Below are 22941 nucleotides of genomic sequence, written 5' to 3'. Positions count from 1 at the left end.
CTCTGGCTATAAGGAAGTTCTCTCTAATTTGGTAGAGAGGGAGTCAAATTTGAAAATTATTCTTGGAGACAACTCCTCTCATCCCGTTAAAGGTTTTGGGTCTGTTAAATTTCATTTGAATTCTGGCAAATCTAGTGTGCTACACGATGTGATGTATGTTTCGGGGTTGAAGAAGAATTTGGTATCTATCTCTGCATTGGAGGACAAAGGGATGAGGGTTGCCTTCATTAAGGGAAAAAATCTTACTTGGCCTGTTGGATCCTTTATGAGAGATGCATTCACACTGGGATCAAGATTTGAAGGACTCTATAGTCACTAGAAGACCTCTTCTAGCATTGGTCCATAATACTAATCATCTAAGCGAGCTATGGCACCGAAGATTGGCCCATCTACATTATGATGCACTTCCGAAATTAAAGAAATTGGTCTCTGGTATTCCTGATGTTCAACTCAACATGATGGAGTATGTCCAGGTTGTGCCAGTGGAAAGAAGACAAGGGGACCATTCCCCTCTAGCAAGAATAAGAAAAATGACATCCTCCATCTCATTCATTCTCACATATGTGGACCGATGCCTGTACATTCTATTGGTGGCCATCTCTACTACATCACTTTCATTGATGACTTCTCAAGAAAGACACAATATATTATTTGAAGCACAAGGATGAAGCCTTCGAAATGTTCAAGGGGTTCAAAGCTCTGGTCGAAAATCAAACTGGGAAGAAAATTAAGATCTTCAGGTTTGACAATAGTGGAGAGTATATTTCGAATGAGTTCATTGACTTTTGCAAGAAGGTATCAAGAAAGAGACGATTGTGCCCTATATTCCCGAACAAAATGGAGTAGCTAAAAGAAAGAATAGGTCTATTATAGAAGCCACTCATGCCATGCTCCATGATCAAAAGTTGTCGAAGTTCCTTTAGGGAGATGCAACGAATGCTACCGTATATGTTCAAAATAGGGTGCCTCATCAACCATTGGACAACAAAACCCTTGAAGAAGTGTTTACAGATGTCAAGCCCAATGTTAGCCATCTTCATATCTTTGGCTGCTTCGTATATTTCTATGTGCCGAAGGACAAAAGAAACAAGCTGGAAGCCTCGGGAAGAAAATGTACGTTCATTGGATATGGTGAAAATTCTAAAGCATTTAGAGTATACATTCCTGGTCAAAGGAAGGTTGAAATTAACAGGGATGTATCATTCGATGAAGATGTTGCACTTGCGAAAGCAAGGGACCTTCCTTTGCCTCCTCTTCCTAAAATCAAGATGATGATATGGATATTTTAGATGGTCCTTCTGTGCCTGAATCCCAGAGTGACATTATCGATGATCCCATTGAGCCCGTCGATCCCTTAGATCCTCCTCCATGTGGTCCTCCTACCAGGAAGAGGCCACTTTGGTTTCGTGACAGATTACAGAATGACGAGAGACACATTCCTGTTAGAAGATCATTTAGAGAAAGCAATAAGCCATGCAAGTACCAAGGATATGTTGCAACTATGAGTACTATGATTCAAGCCAAGCCTCCCACTTTTGAAGAAGTTGTGAAAGATCAAGTCTGGAAATATGCTATGGCCAAAGAATATTAATCAATTTATGAAAAATGACATATGGGATGTTGTGCCGAGACCGAAGGGGAAATATGTGGTAACTTTAAAATGGCTATTCAAAATCAAACATCGATTTGATGGAAGTGTTGATGATTCTCCCAGAAAGAGGGAGAAGATTATGATGATATATTTATAACTGTTGCTCGATATACAACCATTCATTCGATAGTTGCCCTTGTCGCAAGTCAAGGATGGACTCTTCATCAGATGGACGTGAAGACAACATTCCTTCATGGCATGTTGCAAGAAGAATTGTACGTTGAGTAGCCACAAGGATTTGAAGTAAAGGATCGAAAGTAGTGAGTCGCTGATGATTGATTGTAATAGGGAGTAGGCTTTGAATTGGAGATGAAAGACCTTGGACTCATGCACTACTTTCTAGGCCTTGAGGTGTTGAAAAATCAATGCAAATAGATTAGGGTTTGATTCTGCTTTCTTGATAATTACTTTTGAGTTATGTTGGCTTCTTTTACTTCTTTATTATCTTATCTTTCATCAAGCAATTACCATATTATGTGTGTATGAAGATCACAAAGTAAGAGACACAAGATGTAGGCACTATGCCAAGGAAAAACCCCCATTGAGGGGAAACTCCAGTAAAAAATTCTCTTCCTTTCAATAGTATCCTTTGAGACTCTTCACCCTAGACAAAGACCAAACCTTCCCTCCACACCAAGTCAGCTTCCCAAATCTTTGACCTCTTTCCAACAGCACTTCCTTCCCGACAACTTTGACTATGCAACAGCTTTCGACATTAGGCAACAACAAAACTTGGAAGACTTCGATCTCCCAAACCAGGGCACGAAACATAGAGAGAGAGGCACCAAAAGTTCGATTTTCTTTTTCTCCTTAGACTTCACCCAACTCGCACTTCCTTTGCTTCCTTAAACCCACTTCACACATCTCCAGCGTCATTAGAGATATCGAACTAGCTTGAGATGAGATGCTCAAAATGAATTCAACTTGCTTCTATTTATAGGCTCCAAGTGAGGTCGAATTGGTGTTCTTGGGCCAATTTGATCTCTTCTAGGCCGACTTGATGTGGAGGTTACATAAATTATATTTGACTCAATAGTAAACCTTTTTACATGATTCAAAATCCCAAGAAGGGTCTCTTTGAATGTACAATGACTCTATAAAAGTCAATATTAATCCTAGGAGTCCATAATGAGGACTTTGACTAATATAATGATGACCCAAGCATGAAACCCATGCTTTAATAAGTCATTGATACAATAATAAAAGTTCTTTTCTTTATTCTTTTGACAACATTCCTTCATGGCATGATACAAGAAGTGTACGTTGAGCAGCCACAGGGATTTGAAGTAGAGGATCGAAAGACACATGTTTGCAGGTTGAAGAAGGCATTGTATGGTTTGAAGCGAGGCCCTAGAGCATGGTACGCTTGTATAGACAGTTAGTTGGTGAAGCTAACATTCACAAGAAGCAATGCGAATCCCAACCTCTACTTCAAGGTAGTCCAAGATATTTCGTTGATTTTTGTATTATATGTTGACGATCTATTCTTGACACATAGTGAGTCGCTGATGATTGACTGTAAGAGGAAGTTAGTGTAATGTCCCTTCCTAAATTATTTTGTCACAGGTTTAATCTCCCAGAATTTTGGATAATTTTTGGCGACTTTGGAACCCATCCAATTTTGACTTAAGGACTTAGGAGAGAAAGAGGCTGAATTATTTTGTTAGTGGATTGTGGGGGCCACCCACATGGGAAAAACACACTTGGCTAGTGTGGAATTCAAATGGCCTTGGATGGGAAAATCGAAAGGCAAGGAAGAGGGGCCCACATGGGCAGGAAGGCTCATGAAATTATAAATAGGAGGAGCTCATCTACTCAAGGGGTCTTTTGTCTATCAAACTCACTTTGTTGCTTGAGCTGCTTAGTTGGGTTACTAGCTATTTAGCACCGAGTTTTCTGAGTGGATAACTCAACCTTTCTTCGGGGGACTTCGAGTGCCACCCGAGGAAGGCAAATCGTACCACCTTGGAGGAGAGTTGGAGGGATTTCAGAGCTCATATTTCAGTGTTTGGCTCAACTAGTGCGTGTTTCTGGAGGACGTAGGAAGGGAGCATGTAGGGGTTGTTTCGGAGATCTTTCGAGCAACATTCGCTAGGAGAATTTTGCCATTGGAGTTTCAGTGGAGGATCAACATTTTGGGGGAGTTTCAGAGCAAGAAATTGCTGCTAGTGGGTAGCACGATTTACAGCTTCTTGGGCTTGCACAGAGGGCTTTCACTAGGCACATGTGGGAGCTTGGGGAATGAGTTGGAGGGATGGAGATCGCTGGGAGAAATAAGGGCAACCTTGGAGGGGAGCATCTCAACTTTTGGGAGTGATTTGAGGGGCTTTTCCAGCGAGCTCTAGGCAAGCTGTATTTCCCAGCACTTGGAGGAGGATGTGGTACTTGGGGGCCGAATTTTGGGGGTCAAAACTAGGCTAAACCCTTTTTGGGTTTTGGTGGGTTTTGGTTGAGGAGCTTGAGGTTAATTTTGCAGAATTTTTTGAGCCCCAGAGGTTGAGTTTCTAGCAGTTCCTTTCCAGCAGACAATGCAGATTTCAAGAAGTTATGTGGAGAAGCTGCAGGACCTGATTTGGCACATCCATCCAAGTATAGATAATTGATTGGGGCTTTGATGTTCTTAGTGAATACCTGTCCAGACATATGCTATGCAGTGAACACATTGAGCCAATTCATGACCAAACGTCTCCATGCAGATTGGATTGTTGCCAAACACATTTTGAGATATTTGAATGGGACAATCACCCTTGGTCTGAGATATACCGATGCTAACTTGGTAGGAAATATTGTCGACAGGAAGAGTATGTCTAGATGTTGTTTTAGCCTTGGATCTGCCATGATATCTTGGATGAGTAGGAAGCATAAGTCCGTAGGATTAAGTACCATCGAGGCAGAGTACATTGTCGCTAGCATGGTTACCTATGAAGCAGTTAGGTTAAGGAAGCTTCTTGGAGAGCTGTTAGATCATGTTTTGGACACCACAATGATATATTCTGACAAAAAGAGTGGGATTTGATTGGTAGAGCATCCCGTGTATCATGACACGTCCAAGCACATAGAGATCCGATATCATTACATTTGAGACCGTGTACAAAGAAGAGTTGTTAAACTCCGTCATATATCGACAGATGAGCAGATTGCAGATATTCTCACCAAGGCTTTGGCGAGAGGGAACTTCTTGGTGTCCAGAGAGAAGCTTGGATTGATGGATGTGACCCATCCTGATAAGGGGCATTACTGATCGAGGACATTTAGTTGGCTCTTCCCCCTTGTTTGAGCTCTCAGGGTGAGGAATTGAGATGGAGGGCTCCTAGGGTTGAGGGATCTCTGGACAATAGGGCATGATCCCTATCTGTCACCCATAGGGTCATAGATGTTGCTCCCCTATCTTGGTCTAGCAGAGTATACCCCATTTGGCAATAGCCACAAGTTGGGCTTGTTGGGATTACCACTCCCTGTCTGCCCAACGAGTTGAGAGAGTGCTTGGAGGTGTGTCACCCAAGTTGATTATGATGTAGGTGTTCTACCACATGACCCTTTAGGGTCATTATTAGGAAGATTAGTGGGCAATAGGATGGATGTGATATTGTGTTGATTGACATAGGGTGGAAGGTGTGCTCCCCTATGCGATAACTCCTATTGCTCGATATGGGGTGTAAGATGTTTGCTCCCCCATGAGTTTCTGGGTTGAGATGTGCTCCTCAATGTGGTTTAGGTTGAGATGTGCTCCCTGATATTGTTTCTGATTGAGATGTGCTCTACGATGTTATCGAGAGTGGTAGCTAATGCTCCTAATGATTCTTCTTCTTTAGATTCGAGAATGTTTCAGTAGAGAGAGTTGAGCAAAGATGGGACATGATATGATGACAGGATACATATGATGATGTAATTGGAATTTCTCCTTAGCTAAGAGGGAGTGTTCATTTGGTAGATCTGTGAAAAATTCCAACCATGGGACAAGATTCCTCTTTTCGAGAGAACCAATTCTGACTACTGAAGCACTCGATTTGGACACGAGAAAGTGTATTTTTGAACAAAATCCCACATATGCACATTTGATCAGGTCGGCCCTAAAGCAAATTGGACACCCTTGGAAGATTATAAATACAAGTGGCCTCAACCTCATTTGGACACACTCATCACACACATCTTCTCTTTATTGCTTTGTACAAATTGCAAGAATTCTTGATTACAGGAATTCAAATGCTATTATGTAATATTCCTAGGGAATTTTACAATAAATAACAAAGCAAACATAGACATAAAACCACGAAAATCAAACGCACAAGTCAGACCATGAAATTTCACCAAAATCTGCACTGTTGAGCCATTTTATTATAATATGAAGAGGGTACAATGAGGTGTTCGAAAGAGTGCACCTGGGCTTGCTCAAGGCAAGTTAGCTAAGCCCAAATGAATAATAAGAAGTCCCCCTCAAATATGTTGCTGCTCTATCTCCACTGAATTGCCTAGAAATATGCTGCTGGGTGTGAATATTTGCTGTTAGGGTCTCCTTTGGTGCTCAGAAAATTTCGGGAAATTAACCTCGGGCTCTCCACTAATAACCCAGAAAGTCCCACGAAAGAATTAGCCAAATGTTCACCTCGGAATTTCGGCCCAAATTTCCCTTAGCTCCTTAGCTGCTGGCTGACTTGGGACCCATGTTTGACCTCTCAAATTTGCCTAGAAAATTTTGCTAAATTATTTCTAAGGTCCTAGTTAAAATCCCAGAAATGGTTTGTCCTAGTTTTGATGCTCGAAAAGTGACCCCAAATGCTTGGCCCTCTAGAAGCAGAAGATGCAACCTGTAGCAAATGATGTATTTTCTACTTCGTCGAAATGCTGGAAAAGGCCCCAAAACACTTCCTCAGTCTCCACCTCAAGTTTTAGGCCCAAACTCCCTTCACTCCTCGACTCCCAAGTGTGTCACCTCCAAGTACCGCACAGTCCCTGCGCCGCTGCTAGTGTCTCCTCCACACAAACTCACACCCCCACTGCTAGAACAATCAGAAAAGGACGGAACTCCCTCCTTGGGCTGGCACTCGAAATCCACCGAAAATTCTGAGGTCCTAGTCAAAAACCCAGAGAAATCTAGAAATGGTTTGTCCTAATTTTTAAGCTCCAAAAGTGACTCTAAATGCTTGGCCGTCCTCCACAAGTAGAAGATGCAACCTGTAGCAAATGTTGTGTTTGCTGCTCCGCCGAAATGTTGGAAAAGGCCCCAAAACACCTCCCCAATCTCCACCTCAAGTTTTAGACCCAAAATCCCTTCACTCCTCGACTCCCAAGTGTGTCACCTCCAAGTACTATGCAGTCCCTATGCTGCTGCTAGTGTCTCCTCCACACCAACTCGCATTCCCATTCCTGGAACAATCGGAAAAGGATGGAACTCCCTCCTTTGGCTGGCAGTCGAAGTCCACCGAAGCAAGGGTTGAGATATCCGCTTGGAGACACTCATGTGCTAAACAACACTTGCAGACTTGGTTTCCGCTCAAGCGTGCTATGTCAAAGACAAGTTTCTAAATAGATGAATGAATGACCAAAATGAGTGCCTCTTGCTCTATTTATCAAAGAGCCTTCAAGATTCCCGTTTGGGCCTAGCTCGAATTTCCCCCATCAACTTCGCTCCAATGAGAGTGTGTTGCCCATGCGAGCCACAATTTTCTATGAGTGGCCCCCACGTACCACTAGTGGCTCGATTTTCTCGTCCATCCTTTAATGTTTGGGCTCACATTTGATCAAAAATAAATGTGGGGCTTCTAAACCCACACTTCCTAAGTGCTAATGTGAATTAATTCAAAACTGCCAAAGAATTGATATTTCCCTTAGCAATGTTGCTAAGTGGGAATATCACAGTCCTCCTTGCCAAAATTTGCTTGTCCTCAAGCAATGCCTAAACAAGCATCCTCTCTCACTGTTGCTCCCCACTGTCACTGCAAAATGTGCCAGGCTCCCAAATGTGCCACTAAATCGTCCCTGACCTTTGCACTATCCTGACATGAAAGAATCCTTCAATACCAGGATCTTAGGCCATCTTGTCCAATGTGGAGCTCCCCTTTCTCCACTCACTATCCTGCTCGTTGCAAGTACTAGAAGCCCCCTGCTCCCTAAGTGACTTGCTAAATCCCAATGGAAGATCTGCATCATCTACCCTTGTAGTATCCAGCTCATCCCTAAAGGTTATTGAGTTGTGATGCCTGATTCCCTGCTACTCCCAGAGTGGTGCCACCATGTTGACGTTGCGCTACTTTGACTATGACATACTCCCCATCGTGCGCAAACTATAACCTCCCCTCTTGAGGTCTAGGGGTGAAACATTTGTGAGACCCAAGCTCATCCTACTCGAGCATCTCCATGATGCCAATATCAACCCCTCCACTACCAATCTCAACCCTGAGCCATAACAGGAAAAGTTTGTCTCACCATGCAGTGGAGGTCTCAGTGATCCCCCATGTGTCAAACCCAAAGTGAATTGGATCATCCTCTGCCATGACCCTGCTTATCACAAAGTGGAGTGATCTGCCCGCCAACTGGATCCTTGGATCCCCCAAACATACGAGGAGCTCATAACTCCCACTCCTCACAGGATGTCACTGCATAACACTGTTACCTGCTAGAACCCATCTGGCCCTCATCTCTAACCTCTGTATGTATCCCTTGGGTGGGCCCCAAGTATTAAGAGTATGTCTCACGCATGCGAACCTACCCTGGTCCTACCAGAACACACAGTGAAATTCGTTATCCCAACACCTGATGATACACCTAGACACTGCTCGGAATCTGGGTACCCTCCTGTAGATGAAGTCTACCATCCACCATCCCTCAAGTGTGAGCCCAAGGGTGGAACATATTCTACCTCAGCCATCAACCACGCCATCCCTAAGCCTATATCTGATAGCTTGTGCACCTACCAAGTGTCTCAACTAGAGAGTCTCCTCTTGACTCATGACAGGCGGTGTCTCATCCAACTATCTAGGGTAAGCCTCCCATGTCCTGTTGCTTGAATGGAGAGTGTGAAGGGGAAACAACCAAACACTCTGTGATTGTAAGCAACACTGGAGGATGATGGGCGGGTATGTCCCAAAGGGTATGATCAAAAGTCTACCGGAATGCTCAAGAGTGATCCTACGGACGACACTCTCTCCGCCTCAGATTTGCTAATAACTCCCTTGAAGCCCTATCTCCGCTAAACACAGTGTCCCCAAATATTCCTAGGGAATTTTACAGTAAATAACGAAGCAAACATAGACATAAAACCACGAAAATCAAACACACGAGTCAGACCATGAAATTTCACCAAAATCTGCGTTGCTGAGCCATTTTATTATAATATGAAGAGGGTACAATGAGGTGCTCGAAAGAGTGCACCTGGGCTTGCTCAAGGCAAGTTAGCTAAGCCCAAATGAATAATAAGAAGTCACCCTCAAATATGTTGCTGCTCTATCTCTTGGCTCTCCGCTGAACTACCCAGAAATACGCTGCTGGGTGTGAAGATTTGCTGTTAGGGTCTCCTCTGGTGCTCAGAAAATTTCGGGAAATTAACCCCGGGCTCTACACCAATAACCCAGAAAGATCCATGAAGGAATTGGCCAAATGTTGACCTCAGAATTTCGGCCCAAATTTCCCTTACCTTCTCTAACTGCTGGCTGACTTGGGACCCCTGTTTGACCTCTCAAATCTGCCCAGAAAATTCTGGCAAATTATTTCTAAGGACCTTGTCAAAAACCCAGAAAAACCCAAAAAGGGTTTGTCCTAGTTTTGATGCTCCAAAAGTGACCCCAAATGCTTGGCCCTCCTCCACAAGTAGAAGATGCAACCTGTAGCAAATGTTGTGTTTGCTGCTTCGCCAAAATGCTGGAAAAGGCCCCAAAACACCTCCCCAATCTCCACCTCAAGTTTTAGGCCCAAAATCCCAACTGTGTCATCTCCAAGTACTGTGCAGTGTTGGAATTTCTAAGTCTACTAGTTAGAAACCCTCCATGCACTTTACTGATTTATTCCTACCTACTTGTTCCATTACTTAACAAGTTATTTACAATGTAAATACTGAAAATAAACACTAGTGCATGCTCAACATATTACAGATCATCAACTGAAGGAAACAGAAACAAGCACACAAAATGACACCATTATTTTTGGACCAATGTCCCCAGAAAAACCCAATGCGGGAAAACCGGTGCAGCTATCTGAGGGTTTTCTTATTAAGCAATTTCAAAGTACAATCTGGGTGCCAAATCTGGCTTACCCAATAGAGAATGCCCTTGGCAGTAGTACCTTTCAATGTGAGACAAATATCCCGGCTGAAACCTCGGATAAACCCTCTAGCAATTCTTCAGCTCCGATCTGCCCCAGAAACCCCAACGTCTGCCTTTCTGGACTGCTTCAGCCTCTCTCTGCCCAGCGCTAGCCCTGCATCACCTTGAATGGGCATGCGTTAGTCTCAGGAGGCCCTACGTCAGCCTTCTGGGCCTCTGCATCAACGACACTGGCCTCTCTGAAGCACTGCGCAGCTCCTGGCTACCTCTGCGTGGCCTTGCGTGAGCCTTGGCTGCTACTGCGTCAACCCTCCTGGCTCTTGCACTAATCTCCTGGCACTATCTTTGCCTCTCTGTCTCTTTGTACTCATTGCCCCTCAGCTGCAACTTTGATCACTGATTCTATCTCTCTTAGCAAACCCCGCTCTAGAGAATAGAATGACTAATCATTTGGTGTGCTTTCCAAGTGACCCTCAAGCATCCTCTTATATTTTTCTCGTTGACATATCAACGGTCGAGATTAAGTCCCTAATCAATGGATAAGATTACATCTGGCGTGATCCATGTCTTTTTGACCATTCTAACACAGTTTTATATTAATGCACATCAATATTTTAATTTCCCTAAGTTTAGACTTAGGGACTCCATTAAAAATATTAATTATTTTAATATCTCCTAAACTGTTTAGAATCTGTCCAAACACTTTCTGCGTATTGGAGATCTCATGTGCCCCAACCTATCCATCAAATTTCGTGGCTAGAGCACATCCGATGCTACCACAAATCGACACTCCCTCTTAGCGAGGATTGTGCTCTAGCAATACTCCTCACTAAGTATTACTCTGATTATTTGGCATCAGTCCCTGTGTTGATGCTAGGCCTGCTGCCCAACATCCTCTGCAGCTGTATCCTATACTGCTGCCCATGGTTTTGCCACTGCCACTATTGCATCTGTACGACAGCTCCCTCTACATCCATGTTGTTACCCATAGCTCTGCCACTGGCACTGCTGCATCTCCTCTCATCATGTTGCCCATTACTGCATTGCAACTCAGTTACTGAGAAGTAAGTAACTGATCTCCCAACTTTGACCTCTTTGTTAGGCTAGAGACACCCGCTGATGCTGAAGCTCCCTCTGTTGCTAACAAGTGCTCCCTCTCCGACCTCTGCGCTGTTGCAACAACTTCCTGCATCTCGCACCGTTGCGCACCTCTCTGTGCTATCCTGCATTGGTGCAACACTCCCGTGCCTCTCACACTGCTGCAGCCTACTAGCCTCACACTGTCCTGGGAATCATGCACTGTAGCTCTCTCTGCTGCTCCATCCGCATCCATGTCTACCCACATCAGCTAGTCTTGCTATTCCTCTTCGAAGCTCCCGTAGCAAGGTCTAATCCAAGTGGCTGGATACCTCGAGGATCTTGTCCGTCATTGCCTGTAGTCCGCCTGACTACAGCTCGATGTCTCCCCACTTCCTCTCAAGTGGTGCGTGTGCACTCATGGCACAATCATCGTTTGTCTCCACTTCCTTCTTTGCCCTTGCTGGTGGTGCCTTATTCTCGGAAGACTCTCCCTTACTCTTCTTCCTTGGACATTGGGTCACATAATGACCCAGCTCCCCACAGTGGAAGCACTTGATCTTGGAGAGATCCTTCTTCTTCCGCTTTTCTTGCTTTCCCTCAGATGCTAGGGCAACATCTTCCTCCTCTTCCTTTTTGACACTAATCCCCTTACTGCTGCTTCCCACCTTTGTCTATTGTCTGATCTCTTCTTGGCGAAGAGCAGACCACATCTCATCCCAAGGTGGAAGTGTCCCTCTATCCAGTATACTTTGGACAAATACCTCCCAATCTTCTGAGACTGCATTCAGCGCTGTCCTCACCATCAATTCCTGATCCGGTGTGGCTTTTGTGGCAGTCAACTGATCTCGGATCTCATTCAGTCGTCTGAGGAAGGTGTCAATCGGTTCTCCCTTCTTCATCTGATATGACCTCAGTTGATTCTCTAGTAACATCCTTCTCTGCACAGAAGTATGCTGGTACAATTTCTTTAGGGCCTCCCACATCTCATTTGTCGTTTCCTTCTCAGCAATGTGTGGTACTACATGGTCCTTGACCCCGTCAAGGATGATGCTCTTGGCCCTCGCCATTGGCTTCTTGTACTTGTCGTTCTCAGCTGGGTTGACTGGGACAGTTATCATCTTCAAGGCGAAGTGCTTGACACGATTTCTGTTAAGTAAGGATAAGATTCTAGCTTTTCAGAATGCGAAGTTTGACGCTCCGTCTAGTCTGTCCTGGTCTTTTACTTTGTGTAGTGCCATGATGCTCTTCTATGTCCCTCCTGAAAGTTCTCGATGTGATTCCCTCCGAGTCTCGATTTCCCTCCTGGAAATGCTTCTGCCAATGTCGAGATGCCCCCTACTTTGATCGTCTGTGCAACTGCACCACTGATCCGGATTTCTTGGCTAGAAACCCTCAGTAGCAACTCTCTCCTCTTGGTCTTGCCCTATTAGGTACTGTTCTGACTATAGTACCTCACCAGCTCCACTCTGCAATTTTCCCATAGCCTCCTAAACCCCAGCAACCTAAAGGTGAGAGCTCTTGGGCTCTGTGCAATCCCGGCACTAGCAACTCAGCCTCCTCAGCCAACTGTGTCAGCCCTCCTAGCTTCTGCGTGAGTCTCCCTTTGCCTCCCTTAGCTTTTGTGCTCTCTCTTCCTGGCTCACCCTTGATGATGCAAACACTGCGTCAACCTTCCCTTGTTGTTGCTCTGCTAGAAACAACTTCTGTCACTCGAGACAGTTGTTTTCTGCTGCTATTGCTCCGCTCGACTGATGTCCTCAGTTCTCCTGTGATCTGCAACCACACTCTGATACCATGTTGGAATTTCTAAGTCTACCAGTTGGAAACCCTCCATGCACTTTACTGATTTATTCCTACCTACTTGTTCTGTTACTTAACAAGTTATTTAGAATGTAAATACTAAAAAATAAACACTAGTGCATGCCCAACATATTATAGATCATCAACTGAAGGAAACAAAAACAAGCACGGAAAATGACACTGTTATTTTTGGACCAATATCCTCGGAAAAACCCGATGTGGGAAAGCTGGTGCAACTATTTGAGGGTTTTCTTATTAAGCAATTTCAGAGTACAATCTGAGTTCCAAATCCGGCTTACCCAATAGAGAATGCCCTTGGTAGTAGTACCTCTCAGTCTGAAACATATATCCCGACTGAAACCTCGGATAGACCCTCCGACAGTGCCTCAGCTCCAATTTGCCCTAGAAACCCCAACGTCTGCCTTTTTGGACTGCGTCAACCTCTCTTTACCCAACGTTGGCCTTGTGTCACCTTGAATGGGCTTGCGTCAGCCTCAGGAGGCCCTGCGTCAGCAACGCTGGCCTCTCTGAAGCACTGCGCAGTGCCTGGCTGCCTTTCCGTGGCCTTGCATGAGCCCTAGCTGCTACTGCGTCAGCCCTCCTGGTTCTTGTGTTGATCTCCTGACACTATCTCTGCCTCTCTGTCTCTCTGTACTCACTGCCCCTCAGCTGCAACTCCGATCACTGATTCTATCTCTCTTAGCAAACCCTGCTCTAGAGAATAGAATGACTGATCATCTGGTGTACTCTCCAAGTGACCCTCAAGCCTTCTCTTATACTTTTCTCATTGACATATCAACGGCCGAGATTAAGTCCCTAATCAATGGCTAAGATTAGATCTAGCTTGATCTGTGTCTTTTGGACCATTCTTACACAGTTTTATATTAATCCACATTAATATTTTAATTTCCCTAAGTTTAGACTTAGGGACTCCATTAAAAATATTAATTATTTTAATATCTCCTAAACTGTTTAGAATCTGTGCAAACCCTTTCTGGGTATTGGAGATCTCATGTGCCCCAAGCTCTCCACCAAATTTCGTGGCTAGAGCACATCTGATGCTACCACAAATCAACATGCAGTCCCTACATTGCTGCTAGTGTCTCCTCCACACAAACTCGCACTCCCATTGCTGGAACAATCGGAAAAGGATGGAATTCCCTCCTTGGGTTGGCACTCAAAGTCCACCGAAGCAAGGGTTGAGGTCTTCGCTTAGAGACACTCGTGTGCTAAACAACACTTGCAGACTTGGCTTCCGCTCAAGCGTGCTATGTCAAAGACAAATTTCTAAATAGATGAATGAATGACCAAAATGAGTGCCTCTTTCTCTCTTTATCAGAGAGCCTCCAAGATTCCCATTTGGGCCTAGCTCGACTTTCCCCCATCAACTTCGCTCCAATGAGAGTGTGTTGCCCATGTGGGCTGCAATTTTCTATGAGTGGCCCCCATGTACCACTAGTGGCTCGATTTTCTCCTCCATCCTCTAATGTTTGGTTTCGCATTTGATCAAAAATACATGTGGGGCCTCTAAACCCACACTAATGTGAATCAATTCAAAACTGACTAAAAATTAATTTTTCCCTTATCTATGTTGCTAAGTGGGAATATCACATATTACAGGAATTCGCGTGCTATTATAGCATTCACGTGTGGTTACAAGAATTACATATGATTGTAGGAATTCACTATTATTGGAATTTCCGTATGATTATAGGAATTTGCCATTACAAGAATTCATGTATGATTGCAGGAATTTGCAGTGTGATAATAAAATATTGACTTTGACTTATTGTAACGACCTATCTATAAATATAGAGAACGCAAGAATAATAGCAGGCATACGATGCATGCATATGATAGCTACATATGCATGTGTCGCATACACCGCACTAGTATTTATATACTAAATTAACTATAAGTACTAAATATCATGACACTTCTTCGAATAGAGGTTCTACTCATCCATCAACAACCATATTGCTTAATGTATCATGATTAATGGTTAAATACTAAAAGAAGGCTATGTAGATTATATATTTCAGATTATTAATAAAAATTGTATTAATAAAATAATTAATATATATATATATATATATATATATATAGATATATATATAAGAAATTAATTAAAAGGGGTACTTAGTATGATGTTACAATCTTTATAATAAAAGGAGCACGTTAATAAAACATAAAGAAAGGCAATTTATTAAATCATAAAGTATATATATATATATATATATATATATATATATATATATGTGACCTTAAAAGAAATATGGGAGATGATACGTGACATGGAAGGGTGTCACCAGGAGACTAAGCGATGGGCTGTTGGTGGAAGAGCGGCCACTACCAAGAAACCAGATAAAAACCACGGAGCAAAATTTTAGAAGGGAACCGGGGGAGTAGGAAGGTAAACAGGGAGGGAAGGAAAACTGAAGGAGGAACATCATCAACAGAAATTATCCACAGGAAGAGCCAGAATTGTTTTGAGGTTCTGGGCACAGGGGAACAGTCGGCTTCATCTCAGAAGCTTACTGGACTGAGTAGCCAGGTTTTGCTCAATTTGGCTCGGTGGATTTGGTCTTTTGGTAACCGAAGCATGGAGTTGGAGGCATCATCAACTGCAAGGGCACAGGTAGGTACCCTCAACAGTTCTGTTAGTTAATTTGTTAGTTAAATTTGTAAAACTTCAGGAAAATAATTACAGGTTTAGATAAAATCTCCTTTACTATTTTACATCTGTTTTACGGTCCTGTCACTTATTGTTGAAATTGGATTATTGTACTCTCTACTGAACATTTTATGACAATCTAATAGAAGAAGAATTTAAAATAGTTTTCCCCATAGTGGATTTTTCCCTGGTCTTTGACCAAATATGGTGTCTCTTGTTGATGTGTTGATAGTCTCGTTTGTCATTACATTTTTTGTTCTATCTTCGATTATTAATGATGATTGGAAAGATTAATTATTGTTGAAATATTACTAATTGAAGAATTGAATTGGGCTAAAGTAATTGAAACAGCATACAGCAGTGTGAAAGTTTAACAAGCTCTAGATTCAACTTCTAGCACTTCTCCTTTGTATGACCATCAATGTTGCAATGGTTGTTAGGATCTTTGCATTGGTGTGTTATGGCTGTTGTGTTTTTATATTTTCTCCCTTTCTACTTCTTCCTCCCCTCCTTAGAAGTGTCTTGGTGCTCCTTCTGCTTCGACCAACTAGATATCCCTTTCTTATGACCTATATTATTTAGGTATTGTGCCTGTACACAAGCCTCATCTATTGATCTAGGTTTGAACATCACTTGCTTCCACAGTTCGCTGTGTATATCCTCTAGATACTTGATGAGTAAGTCTAGGTTCTTTGGGGAGATGTCCAACATTATGGCCATCTTTCTAAATTATGTGGTTTATTCCTATACACTCTGCCTTTGCCTTTACCTGAGGTAATGCCATCAGATCCATTGGTCTTCGACATAGCCGATAGGATAAGATTGTGACTTTAGGGTTTTGAAATCCTCCCACTTAGTTAGTGGAGGATCTTCCACCATTCTCAAGGTCTTCGTGTAGCTTTCTCACCAAGTCGGGGCATGGCCCTCTCATTTCAACGTAGCAAACAAAATCTTTTGTTCTTTCTCTATATGATGAACACTAAAATAAACTTCTAATTGTTGCAACTAGTGATTTAACTTTAAAGTGTTAATCTCTCCTTGATACGGCTTGGTGTCAACCTTCACTTTGATTTTGAATAGGGATTGACAGTGGTTCACGACATCCAATATAAGTTGAACCTTTTCAAGGTATTTCTTAGATTTCCTCTCTAGTTCTTCTCGGTCTGTGGATTTCCCCTACAATTTGACCTCCACATTAGAAACTCTATCTTCTTTGAATAACCTGAGCTTATTGGTCAAGACTACGATGGGGAGGCTCACATTACAGTTTATATCTGTGACTTGTGTTTCCAGCGACACAAACCTCTCCTCCGAGGGATCTTGAGGGTTATTCATAGATTCATTAGCCATGAATGAGGTTTTGTGACTATTGGCTTAATTGATCCGAATCCTCTACAACTCTTCATAATATTCCCAAAGAAACCTACCCTGATACCAATATGATCCATAAGTTGTCGTGGATATTCCATTGCATAGTTCGTCAAAACAAATATGATGAATTATACTTAAAATCTGAAATCTACACTATGAGAGTTAATTTCTCCTTAGATTTCTGGATTCATTAATTATTGTGTTCTGCTACAATAGATAAAATATGCAGAAAATAAAGAACAACAAAATAATACTCACAAACCACAACACAAGGTATAACCTAGGAAGCCCTTTCGGGAGAAAACCTCGCTAGAAGGATGGTGAGGATGCTATGCTCTCTTTCTCTGAATGGAAAATGGATGCAAGTACAAAGAAGTGAGACTTGCGGCTCGTGGGCTACTCAGTTCACAAACTCTTTCTGTTTGCTCTCTACCCATCTACTCTCAGCTACTCTCCTCATCTGTGGAACAAAATGCATTCGAATAGGGTGAAACCCCTTTTCCTCTCGGGGGACTGATTATAACACAATGCGATAGCCTACTAATGGTTAAGTTTGATTCCTTCAACTCTTAACTAGAGTTACAATCATGTGTAGATTGTTACATTTTTTCTTGGGTATTATAGTTGGGCAACATCCACACGATTTTTCTTTCATGGACAAAGTATGTTTAGAATTGTTCGAAATTTTTTGAATGCAATATTGTAATCCAAGCAAAACTCCAATGGAGGTAAATTTATAACTAACAAAAAATGATAAATCTGAAGTAGTAAATTAATTATTTTATTGTCAACTTGTTGGAGGATTAATTTATTTTATGACAACTAGACCAAACATAACTTTTGTAGTTGGAATGTTATTAGATTGTCCTAGGAAAACACATTGAAATGTAACAAAAAGAGTATATGTTAAGAGTATCTTACAATTTGGTATTGTATTGGAAAGGAATGATAAATTCACGTTGAAAGGTTGTTTAGATGCAGATTGGGCAGTTGATACAGATGACATGAAATCTAGAACAATTCATGCTTTTCTCTTGGTAGTGGAGTAATTTCATTGACAAAGTAAAAAGCAACCTTCAGTAGCACTTTCAAGTTTCAACAATAGTATTAGAATACAAATCAGCTGTTGGAGCAACTTGTGAAGTAGTATGGCTATGAAGGATTTTAAGTGACTTGAAGCTTCTACAAATGCAGCCTACAATTCTACATTGTCACAGACTCACAACCAAAGTAAAATCAAGATGATGAAGAATCTGATTTACCAACTGAAAACAAAACATGTTGAAATTCGACTTCATTATTTCAAAGAACAAGTGCAGAACAAAAAAAATAGATTTGATTTATTGCAGGTTCCAAGATGAAGTAGTAGGCATCTTCACTAAGGTACTTAATGAAGAGAAGTTTGAAAAAATTCGAGAAATGTGAGGGGTTATGAAAAATGAAATCATCTTTAAGAGGGGGTGTTAGATATTGTAATGATGATTTTGTTTATATTATAATAAAATCATAAATAATAAAGTTATGTATACAATTAAAAGTTAGGTGATCATTTCTTAATGAGAGTATTGGCATCTTTTAAATATTCATATGACACTATCTTATGTAATTTTGAGATAGACTGAAATGATAATCTCTCGCTCGTTCATATTCTCTCACTTGTTTTTCGTATTTCTTTAGTTAACCTCCAAAAGAGCAAGCACAACAAATTTGTTGTGTGATTTCCAAATAACAACGGACTATGTCCAAAATATTTAAATATGTTTGGTATGAAAATATAGGTGTAAGGCTACTTTTCATAGGGAATCTATTACCACTCAAATTGTATGTTTTAGTGATGAATGCTACAACCCACGTCATACAAACTGAGTGGATCTGTGTATCTCATCAGATCCAAGACTTTTGCATGCCGGGTACATAATTTTCTATATATTGAAGTCTATCTGGTATGTTTTCTGTTTTCTCAATATTTTGACTTCCTTTTTGAATATTTCCATATACTTTTGTCTCATGGGACCGATTTTTGAACTATCGTTTGTGCTTTTAGCAATTATCTCTCCATTTGAACTATATGTAGCAGAACAGAAAAAGATTCTTGAATCTTTCCTCATTATGTGGCTTTGATCCACATATTTTCTGCCATATCTGGTGGTTCCCATATAAATATTGCTGTACATTTGTTTCTTTGATGAATATAACACAATATATAGCTTTTTTTCGTGCTGAATAAGGTTACCCATTGTCACCTTGACGACCTACCTTACCTCTTTAGGCCAACTTTCTTTGGGCTTTGAGGGGGGCTTCTTAAGCCGACTTTCTTTGGGCCATAAACAATAACAAATAAGGTGATGTCGCAAGTAACCTCAGTGAATGAATTGGGTTCTCAAGGAAAAAAATATATTAGTAGTGATGTAGGGATGTGAAGACCAGTGCCAATGTTCAAGGGAAATGGAGTCAAGGGAATGTTAAGATGAGAGGATATCAAGAAAAATGACCCTCCTTATTTTAATTTCACGGAATAATGGATTGGGAGGAGAAACTAGAATCTAGAGAGATGTTTAGCCTCCAAGCCAATCAAAACAAATTACAAGGATTTGCAAGGTCAATAACCGACTAGAGAGAACTCCTTATTGGAATTGCCCTCAACCCAAAGATCGACTATGACATAAAATAATCCAAGCATTTACTAAGGAACCCCTTGAGGGTCGACCTAGCGAAGAGGCTTGATGATTACTTCACGCCTAAAAAAACCCAGATAATATTTAGCTTTGTGATCTCTCCTTCAATGTGATTTTCTATCCCTCAATGAATCTATCACACTAAACATTGTTATGATATTGAATCACCGGCAAATCAACCCTTCAAAATCACTGTAGAAGGAACAGAGAAAAGAAAGTCTTATTTGTTGAAACATTCATAAGATAACAAAGCCAGAAAAATCCATTATCACCAAGGAAATTTTTATTAAGCTTTTAGAGAGAGGAACACTCCCGCTGTGCAACCATTTTTGAATATGAGAAAATACCTCTCTTTATGAGGAGATTTTAATCTTTTAATTTTCTTACAGTGAAATAATATTATTTTTATGAAGAACTTAATTTACGAAGACAAAATCTAATATTACAAAATAAAAATAAAGACCGACCATTGACAGTGTCCCACTTCTAAAATTAAAAAAAATGCAATTGTATGCTTTGACTATAGCCACGTCTTGCTCGGATGAGCCACAGTAGAGTTCTTAATGGCTGGCCCGATTAACGGAAGAACGGCCTACCTGGAATCGGCTAGAATATTGCCCTGCCCCTGTCTGCGCTCGAACGCTTCCGACAAAACATTAGCTGTGGCCGTTCATTTCTGGACATTCAAACATCAGCTATGATTCAGGGTGGCGCAAATGGCCTACGGAAGAGTAACCTGGAAGTCTCGACCACTGGCTGGAGATGGGGTATAAACGTGTCTCGCGCGCCCACAGCACGAGCTCTAGTTTGATTCATATTAGTTCCCAAACTATGACGTACATTTCTCTCACTGATCAGCCGGCATTCTTTCACCATGAATCAGTGCTTGGCTGACCTGCTTTTTACATGTTCGCAGAAAAACATACCCATCACTCTGCCTTTGTGTCTCTGTATCTGCTATTGTTGCCTCTACCCGGAAACCACGTAGCCCAACTGGCTTATGCCTCCAACCCAAGATTGCTTTTTTCAACAATTCCAACTAACCATACAGCCTTTTTTCACTGTTTCCTCACCTGGATTGACAATGCGGTTACGAATTATTAAAAACTATTTGCTACCCTTCCAGCCACGGAATCTTTTGTATATGGTACTTCATCATCGTGACTCAACTTATTAGTGTTTTTCACTGATACACATTCTTCATCTGACATTCCGCATTTAGCATTTAGAATCCCCATATGCAACAAACAACTTCCTGCGACATGAATGCACTTGCAAGAGCAAATTGTATTCGAGCTCCCGTCTGTGCAGAATTGCGTACTGCAGCAAGGGAGTCTCTATTTGATAGCTGATCTTCCCCACATCCATCCAGTGGGATAATGCTGCGCTCTGCCAGTCTCAACAACTTTTTCACCAGCAATACTCGCAAATACACTATCCATGCTATTTTCTGTAAATGTCAGGGAAGAGAGATGACTAGCGAAATGTGACTCTTCCAGATAACCAACAGTGCCTTTATGTCCCCGTTTAGAAGCCATATCTGCTAGCGTATGACCTGCCGATTTGGGTGTTGGATTCGTCACTGCGCATGGTGCTGCTAATATAACTAGTGCAATCACTGTTTCTTCTGAGGACGAGCAGCCCAATAAGAACTAAGGGCCCTTAGTTTGGTAAAGTAATCCCTCATAGCAAGGAGGCCTCGAGCTGCTTGACCGGTTGTGAGGATACGTTGCATCTACTGCACAGCTTGTTGATGGAGATTGTCTGACGCGTATGGAAAGGTCTCAAGCATCCCAAGCTTTCCAATTGCCATTGCCATTTGCCCCATTTAGTTGGCGACATTTGGTGCACCCAAAGAACCTGCTGCCAGAGTGTGAATCAGAGACTGCTGTGATGACAGTTTCAAGTTAGATACTGCGAATGATTGCTGTTCTGTTAAAATCTTAATTTGTGGAGGAAGAATCTCCTGTTGAAATGGTTGTGACAGAACCATCCCCTCTTAGCTTAGCGGAATTGAGGCCTTTTAAGCGGGAATTGACTTGGGTTTGTAAAGCCAACTTCAGTTTTTCTGTAAAGATGTTGAGTCCCTTCCAATTGCACTTATATACTTGCATTTCTGGCTTTTTTTTAGGATGGGAATTTTCTTGTAATACTGTTGCTAGATTGCTGTAGCTGTCTGTGTTCCATGAAGTAATGTGTGAATTTCTCAAAAAATAGAACTGACTGTGTGAGTTCAGTGTTAGCCAAGTCTTTTCCCTAAAATGATTTCTCATAAAGCTGAGTAAAAAACCAACCTCCAGCATTCCTCTGATTTTATCATGGATACTGAAAAGCTTGGTAATTTTTCCTTTCAAAGTTGTCTAGAAATGCCACAAATATGCTGGTATTACGAGATAATTAATAAAAGAATTCGCTCTCAAATACAGAGGCTGTTGCTAACACAGAGAAAATACTTGTCATTTCGTGCAGATTGCTTATGCCGTGAGTATGTTAAGTCATGTAATGTTTGTCCAATTTAAATCTATATTCTTGGGAAGGTGCAGGGGTTGATTTCTCCTGCATTTGTTCACATTTACTGCCAACAGACACTGAATATAAGTTCAACCAGATTGTGGGGTGGAACCCAGACCAAAATGAGGAGGTTTGAAGCTATAGGCTTAATGTAGGTTGGGTTGGTCTAGGATATATACACCAGATGATTGCACTATCCATTTCTTTTCATCAGCTGTGAAAGATATTCATCCATTTAATCTCACCAGGAAATGATTAAATATATGTATCAAATGTATTATTCTCTCAATCTGAAATGTTTTGTATAAGTCTATTTTCCATATTTATTGAATTTAAAATCAATATCGTTCTTCTCTGCCTATTATTTTAAACATTTCTGGCTGACTGATTTGTATAGATTCTTTTGGCATTCACCCTTTTTGCAGTACATGATCCAACTGCATTCCTACTTGGAGGAGTTGCTGGACATGCTGGCCTATTTTCCACAGTAAAAGATGTCTGCAGGGTATTAAGTACTGCTCCTTAGCTCCATCGTTGTTTGATGCTTATGCAAACATTCAATAGATTTTCATGGGATTTTTGGATAATGAGTACATGTATTCTAGCTTACAGGATCAAACAAATTTGCAAAATAGAAGAAAATTGGTTTGTTGAAATTTATAAATGTCACTGACCTACTTGATTTCTTGATGTCTTAAGCTTTCATTGCAGTCTATTTTTTGACTACTTGTAGAATATTGCACCTTCTTCTTGACAATAGAATATTCAGCAGAGTTGGAGTTATCAATTCGTATAGGTTGCTTGGCAGATCTTTCACATGTATCTGATTTCTAGTGATTTTCCATGGTAAGTGAAATTAGCTGTTGACTTGTCTCTTCTAGCAAGTCAGACATGCACTGAAAAGTACCCATGAAACACTTTGCA

The 22941-nt window shown here is 41.5% G+C and overlaps 1 protein-coding gene across 1 annotated transcript in view; it reads left to right on the top strand.

Moving 5' to 3' along the window:
- Window positions 1-22543, top strand: part of LOC149229254 (uncharacterized) — a 290283-nt gene extending 267740 nt beyond the window's left edge. The window contains exon 9 of the mRNA XM_089380986.1: window positions 22443-22543. Coding sequence (XP_089237112.1) covers window positions 22443-22543 — 101 coding nt within the window. The remainder of the gene's footprint in view (window positions 1-22442) is intronic.
- Window positions 22544-22941: the final 398 nt, after the last annotated feature.

Source organism: Pinus tabuliformis, chromosome J, assembly GCF_031772625.1.
Source record: "Pinus tabuliformis cultivar Carrire ecotype Pingquan chromosome J, CPIR1, whole genome shotgun sequence".
In the NCBI taxonomy this organism is placed as follows: Eukaryota; Viridiplantae; Streptophyta; class Pinopsida; order Pinales; family Pinaceae; genus Pinus; species Pinus tabuliformis.
Note: the sequence above shows the minus strand (reverse complement) of the source record. Positions and strands in the feature narration are given on the sequence as shown.